The 7,520-nt window shown below is 40.1% G+C and overlaps 1 protein-coding gene across 3 annotated transcripts in view; it reads right to left on the bottom strand.

The window, feature by feature from the left end:
* CNOT10 (CCR4-NOT transcription complex subunit 10) overlaps positions 1-7,520 on the bottom strand; it is a 58,184-nt gene that overhangs the window by 20,217 nt on the left and 30,447 nt on the right. For all 3 annotated transcript variants that reach the window (XM_017887694.1, XM_017887693.1, XM_017887695.1), the window contains exons 5-7: positions 5,245-5,387; positions 1,904-1,990; positions 974-1,057 (exon numbers count right to left, since the gene is read on the bottom strand). In XM_017887694.1, the coding sequence (XP_017743183.1) occupies positions 974-1,057; positions 1,904-1,990; positions 5,245-5,387 (314 nt within the window). The remainder of the gene's footprint in view (positions 1-973; positions 1,058-1,903; positions 1,991-5,244; positions 5,388-7,520) is intronic.

Here is a 7,520-nt window from a genome sequence, read left to right as displayed (position 1 = left end):
AAAAAAAAAAAAAAAAAAAACACTAGCATATTAACTAACTCAGTGACTAATCTGGATCCTCCCTGAGATTTTTAACCATATTTTCTCATGGCTTTATACTTCTAAATTTATAGTTTTCCTAGAAGCATCAAGATTGTTCACAATTCTGTTTCTTTCCTATACCATCTTAAAAATTATCAATGCAAGATTAGGGTGGAGGGAGTGGAAGGAAGAAGTAATTCTATCTCAAATACTTTAGTACTAGTTAAATTGAAGGTACCGTCAAGCCAAAAGTCATTTGGAAGGGGCAGGTTTTGGCTACAACTTGACTGTTAGATTTTTAATAAATTTTTTTTTTTTGGACATGGTCTCACCCTGTCACCCAGGCTAGCCTGCAATGGCACAATCTCAGCTCACTGCAACTTCTGCTTCCCGGGTTCAAGCGATCCTCCCACTTCAGCCTCCCCAGTGGCTCTGTGGCTGGGACTACTACAGGCACACACCACCACACTGGCTAATTTTTGTATTTTTAGTAGAGACAGGGTGTCATCATGTTGGTCAGGCTGGTCTTGAACTCCTGACCTCAGGTGATCCTCCCACCTCAGCCTCCCAAAGTGCTGGGATTACAGGTGAGTCACCACGCCTGGCCATAAATGTTTTGAGTACAATACTAAAAAAAATTCTAAAATAACCTAAACGTCTAATATTAGCAAAATGTTTAAGTGAATTGTGATAAACCAGTCACAGAACAATAGGCAGTTATTTAAAATGGTGGTTTTGAAGGTTACATAAAATAGAAAAGTGCTTGTTGTAATTTTAAGTAAAAAAAAATTAAACTACAGACACAGTATTATTACTACTTCCCAACTTTAAAATAGCAAGGTTCATATCTGGCAGTATATATAACAGACTAAGACAAATTATTTAAAACTGACAAATACCCATAGTCTAAACAAGACACAAATTGAAAAACAAAAGTACAGAAGAAACTTACATTTCCAGCTGTATTCATGACTGACTTGATTTCCCTTTTACATGCTTTCAGAGACTTCATTTGGATATAAGCTCGTACTTTGTACTGTCAAAGTGAAAATGTTACTACGTTAAGACTATGGTGGATTTACATAAAGTTTTACTTTCTAGTTAGGAAAATTAAACCCAATCTATTTACAACATAGTTATACTAATTACTTGCTAAAACAAGTTTGCAATTTTAGAAAATACGCTATTTTCAATGTACTCTTTGAATATACTTCAAAATACTAAAATCATGGTAGAATTAAAAACTTGGCCAGGTGTAGTGGCTCACGCCTGTAATCCCAGTACTTTGGGAGGCCGAGGCAGGTGGATCACCTGAGGTCAGGAGTTTGAGACCAGCCTGGCCAACATGGTGAGACCCTGTCTCTACTAAAAATACAAAAAATTATCTGGGTGTGGTGACGCATGACTGTAATCCCAGCTACTCAGGAAGGCTGAGGCACGAGAATCACTTGAACTTGGGAGGCGGAGGTTGCAGTGAGCCGTGATCGCGCCACTGTACTGCAGCTTGGGTGACAGAGCAAGACTCCATCTCAAAAAACAAACAAACAAAAAACTTAAATACTCAAGTTCCAGGCAAAAATCCTATCAATCTTCTGCACATGGCTAATGACGACTTTTTAAAATTCCAGTTGATTTTATCATGCAGTACATTCCCATGCCATTTCTCTCAAACTTTATTTATAGAGCAATTTAAATAAATTATATTATCCTCCTAAGCAAAATATATTTAGGATAAATGTGCTTCAAAACTACTATACTTCAAAAGACAAATATATGCACCTTGAATTACTGACTGCTTCCAATGATTTATCTCATTGCTTCATTTGTCCTAACTACAATTAAATGTATGTGATGCATTGCCCCCCTTTAAAATTTACACTACCTGATGTATCTTTGATTTTGCAGCTTCTATTAGAGCTCCACTTTCAGCTTTATGATTAGATCCATCTTTGTTGTTGTTATTACCAGTCTGCAGGGTGATGAGACAAAGTTTTATCAAAATTAAATATTTTTGACCATAATTTAAATCAGCGATTTCCAAGTGAGGTAACCTAAATTACCTAGAGAGCATTTTCAAAATGTAGAATTTGTGGGGCATGGTGGTTCACGCCTGTAATCCCAGTACTTTGGAAGGCTGAGGTGGGCGGATCACTTGAGCCCAGGAGATTGAGACCAGCTTGAGTAACATGGCAAAATCCCATCTCTACAAAAAATACAAAAATTAGCTGGGCATGGTGGCATGTACCTGTAGTCCCAGCTACTCAGGAAGCTGAGGTGGGAAGATTGCCTGAGCCCAGGAGATTAAGGCTGCAGTGAGCCGTGACTGTGCTACTATACTCCAGCCTGAGGTGGCAGAGTAAGACCCTGTCTTTAAAAAATGCAGAATCCCAGGTCCCATTCCTAGAGACTGAGGTTCAGTAGTCTAGAGTGGGTTACAGGAAGCCCTACTCATGAGCTCACAGTAGAATGTAATGATGAGCTGGTTTTATTTATTTACTAAGTTTAATGTTTCATAGAGACGGGGGTCTCCCTATGTTGCCCAGGCTCATCTCAAACTCCTGGGCTCAACTGATTCTCCTGCCTTGGCCCCTCAAAGTGCCTGGATTACAGTCATGAGCCACTGCGGCCAGCCTGGGCTTGTTTTAAAAAGCATGAATATTACTTTAAGCAGAACTCAGATTATCTTTCTAAAACCCAGAACAGATCCACCCACTTCTTAAAACTTTCTCTGTTACGAACATTGCCAATCACATCAAATTTGAACTTTCTAGTATTCAAAGTTCTTCAAGCTATCACTCACACTCACATTGCCAACATCATCTCCCACTGCTCTCCTTTGCGTTTCTCTGGTACTGTCCATTTCATTACCAGAAAGGTCTTCAGCACACCATAAGCTCATACCTTTTGTGATATTCTCTGCCAGGCTGGTTATCCTGCTGTAACCCTCCTTTTCTGACTTGTCAAACTACTAACCATCTTCCAAGGCCAAAACAAGCATCCAAATTCCTTTGAAACATTCCCTAACCTCTTTCACCTCTTTCCTCCCTGTCTATGAACAGATGTTGCCCAATTTATCTCTTCCTAGACCTGAGATCCCGGAAAGCAAGGACTGCAATGTTTCTGTTTGTTTTGTCCCCTTAGTACCTAACAGAGTACCTTAGAACCTGGCAGCGCACATAAGCATCTGCTAAACTAAATTATGTTTAATCAAATATTACAAGTACTGAATACAAATATTTTACTACATAATGTTTCGGTATAATGCTAAGGTTATTCAACTGAAATCCCTTATGAATACACACTTAAATTGAAAAAAATAATGCCAGATGTTTATTTTCTTTTAAACCTCAAGAATGTGCACAGGCAAAAGGCACTGACAATGTTTCCTGCAAACACTCCTTTTAAAACAAAGGGGCAGAAAAAGGAAGAAAGAAGGGTCATCCCTTGATAACCAGAAGCACAGGCAAAAGAAAAAACATGAGACTCAGGATGTACTCATACTGGGCACCAAGTCTCTCACCAGAACATGGGGAAGCTTAAACATCGTAAAGTATGATTTTCTTTTTCTTTTTTTTTTTTTGAGTTTGAGTTACAGTCTTGCTCTGTCTCCCATGGGGGCTGGAGTGCAGTGGCGTAATCTTGGCTCACTGCAATCTCCGCCTCCCAGTTTCAAGTGATTCTCATGCCTTAGCCTCCTGAGTAGTTGGAATTACAGATGTGCACCACTATGCCCAGCTACTTATTGTATTTTTAGCGGAGACAGGGTTTCACCACGTTGGCCAGGCTGGTCTCAAACTCCTGACCTCAGATGATCCACCTACCTTGGGCTCTTAAAGTGCTAAGATTACAGGTGTGAGCTACCACGCCCAGCCATGTATGTTTTTTTTGAAGAACTTGAATGATGAAATTTTTCCTAATGAAAGCAATAGTGTCTATCCAGGTTATGGATTCTATTGTCTTAATTCCAATCTTTCAATTCTATAAAAATAAAAGCTGATACATGAAAAGATACTCAAGGTACATTCTTTTTTTTTTTTTGAGATGGAGTCTCGCTCTGTCGCCCAGGCTGGAGTGCAGTGGCGTGATCTCAACTCACTGCAAGCTCTGCCTCCCGGGTTCACGCCATTCTCCTGCCTCAGCCTCCTGACTAGCTGGGACTACAGGCGCCCGCCACAGCGCCTGGCTAATTTTTTGTATTTTAGTAGAGACGGGGTTTCACCATGGTCTCGATCTCCTGACCTTGTGTTCCGCCCGCCTCGGCCTCCCAAAGTGCTGGGATTACAGGCGTGAGCCACCCCGCCCGGCCTCAAGGTACATTCTTAGTCATCAGGAAAATATAAATCAAAACTGTAACAAGATACCACTTCACACCCTCTAAGATAGCTAAATTTTTGTTTTTATTAAGATAACCAATAACAAGTGTTGGTAACAACGTGGAGAAATTACAAACTCACAAGTGGCTGGTGGGAATTTAAAATAGTGCAATCACTTTGTAACAATCTTGCATAGGGTTAAATATAGAGTTAAGATACCATATAACCCAGTGATTCTACTCCTAAATATTATATCCAAGATAACTGAAAACATATATCCCTACAAAATTTTACATGAATGTTCATAGAAGCACTATATATAATAACCAAAAAGTAGAAAAGAACCCAAATGTCCACCAACTTATAAAGAAATTTTTAAAATGTGGCATATTCATATAATGAATGGAATATTATTCAGCCACAAAAGGCATGAAGTACATGAAAAAAATATATATATATATGCTACAATATGGATGAAGCTTGAAAGCATTATACTAAGTAAAAAAAGCCAGTCACAAATGGCTGCATATTATGATTCCATTCATATATAATGTCCAGACGGTAAATCCAGAGACAGTAAGTACATTAATGGCTGCTTAGGGCTCAGGAAAGGGGGAAATGGGGAGTGACTGCAAATGGTACAGGGTTTCCTTTTGGGGTGATAAAAATATTTTGAAATTAGATAGTAGTAATGGTTGTACAAATGAGAGTACACTCAAAACTACTAAACTCTACACTTTAAAATGGTAAAGCTTACAATATGCAAATTGTATCTTAAAGCTGTTAATAGTTCATAATCACAAATATTAATCATATTTTAATTGTTTTCTCCTTTTTAATACAGTAAACCAACAAGCAGAGAGAATTAATCATATTTTAGATTTTAGTCTGATTACCTTTAAACACTCACCTCATTCTTTCCATTTTTGTTATTGTTACCCTGTGAAATCATTTTTTCTAGGACAGCAAGAAGATGCAAAGCTTTCTCAGCTTGGTAGGTTAATATATACAGGTCTACAAGCAAAAAACACACTGCTTGGGCAAATTTTTCTTCTGGGAGAAAAAAACACAGGAAAAGAATAGTCACAATCTAAAGTAGAGCACACATCTCAGACCACCCTCCAGACAAGGATACAAAGCTTTAGAGAGCAAAGCATAAATCTTTACTCAAATGAATGCATATCACCTAGAGCCATGAATGAGAGCAACTTGCAATGTCAACAGTGTCATTTTGTTAGGCACTGCAAGGTCTCTCATTTCAGAAATTCCAGTGATTAAGTCTTCCTTGGGAAAATATCTACTAAACACTAGCACATGTAATGAGGAAATTACTTTAGGCGGAAAGAAACCTGAATTCCAATAGAGGTTAAGCATTCTTAACCTGAAATGTTGAAATCTGAAATTTGTAATCCTCCAAAATGCAAAACTTTTTGTTTTTGAGATGGTGTCTCACTCTGTCACCCAGGCTGGAGTGCAGTGTTGCAATCTTGGCTTACTGCAATCTCTGCCTACGAGGCTCAAGAGATCCTTTCACCTTTCACCTTTTCACCTTTCACTGTGCCTCCCGAGCAGCTGGGACCACAAACATGTGCCAGCATGCCTGGTTAATATTTTCATAGAGACAGGGTTTCACTGTGTTGCCCAGGCTGGTCTCAAGCTCCTGAGCTCAAGTGATCCACCCACCTTGGCCTCACAAAGTACTGGGATTACAGGTGTGAGCCACTGTGTCCAGCCTCAAAATCCAAAACTTTTTGAGCCTGTGGCTACTTCTGATTTTATTTCCTATTATCTTCCCCACCTAGCTCCAGTCACGATGACCTTGCTGCTATTGCTCTCACCAAACACAGCCTCTCACTTCAGGTCTTCTCCATATCCCATTACCTCCAGTGGGAATGCTTTCCCTCTAAACAGCAGCAAGGCTAACGTCCTTTCTTTATTCAGGTCTCGTTTCAAATATCATCTCATTCCCAGGCCTTGCTTGATTACCTTACTTAAAAGATCCCCACTCAATCTCTATATTCTCATTCAATTTTAGCTTTACTTCACAACATTCAATATACAGCCAGCCCCCTATATCTGTGGGTTCTGCACCCACAGATTCAACCAACCTCAGATTGAAAATATTAAAAGAAAAAAAATGAGTTGTTGCATCTGCAATGAACATGTACAGACATGTTTTCCGTCATTGTTCCCTAAACAATATGGTATAAAAACATTTTCATAGCATTTACAGTGTATTGGATATTATAAGTAATCTAGAGATTATTTAAAATGTATAGGAGGATGTACACAGACTATATGTAAATACTACACTGTTTTATATAAGGGATTTAAGTATCAGCAGATTTTGGTATCTGAGGAAGGGTATCCTAGAACCAATTTCCCTTGAATACCAAGGGATGGCTGTTTTTTTATTATGTTGCTTTCTCTCCCATTAGAATAGAAGCTTAACGGGGGTAAAGAGCTTCTGGATTTCATTCACTGCATTGTCTCCAGACCCAGAACAGTGTCTGGTCCTCAGTATTGGCCCATGTCCTCAATTAGTATATGTTGTATGAAGAATCTGAGTACTGGCCAGGCATGGTGGTTCACACCTGCAATCCCAGCACATTGGGAGGCCAAGGTGGGTGGATTGCTTGAGCTCAGGAGTTCCAGACCAGCCTACGCAACATGGCGAAACTCAGTCTCTGCAAAAAAACACAAAAATTTGCTGGGTGTGGCCGGGTGCGGTGGCTCAAGCCTGTAATCCCAGCACTTTGGGAGGCCGAGACGGGTGGATCACGAGGTCAGGAGATCGAGACCATCCTGGCTAACCCAGTGAAACCCCATCTCTACTAAAAAATACAAAAAACTAGCCGGGCGAGGTGGCGGGCGCCTGTAGTCCCAGCTACTCGGGAGGCTGAGGCAGGAAAATGGCATAAACCCGGGAGGCGGAGCTTGCAGTGAACTGAGATCCGGCCACTGCACTCCAGCCTGGGTGACAGAGCGAGACTCCGTCTCAAAAAAAAGAAAAAAAAAAATTTGCTGGGTGTGGTGGCGCGTTCACTGTAATCCCAGCTACTCAAGAGGCTGGGGTGGGAGGATCACTTGGGCCTGAGAGGTGGAAGTTGCAGTGAGTGGAGATCACACCATTGCACTCTAGCCTGGGCAACAGAAAGAGACCCCATCTCAAAAAAAAAAAAAAAA

The sequence above is a fragment of the Rhinopithecus bieti genome, unplaced genomic scaffold, assembly GCF_001698545.2.
Source record: "Rhinopithecus bieti isolate Rb0 unplaced genomic scaffold, ASM169854v2 scaffold_17429, whole genome shotgun sequence".
Classification (NCBI taxonomy): domain Eukaryota; kingdom Metazoa; phylum Chordata; class Mammalia; order Primates; family Cercopithecidae; genus Rhinopithecus; species Rhinopithecus bieti.
This window is presented reverse-complemented; position numbering and strand designations above follow the sequence as displayed.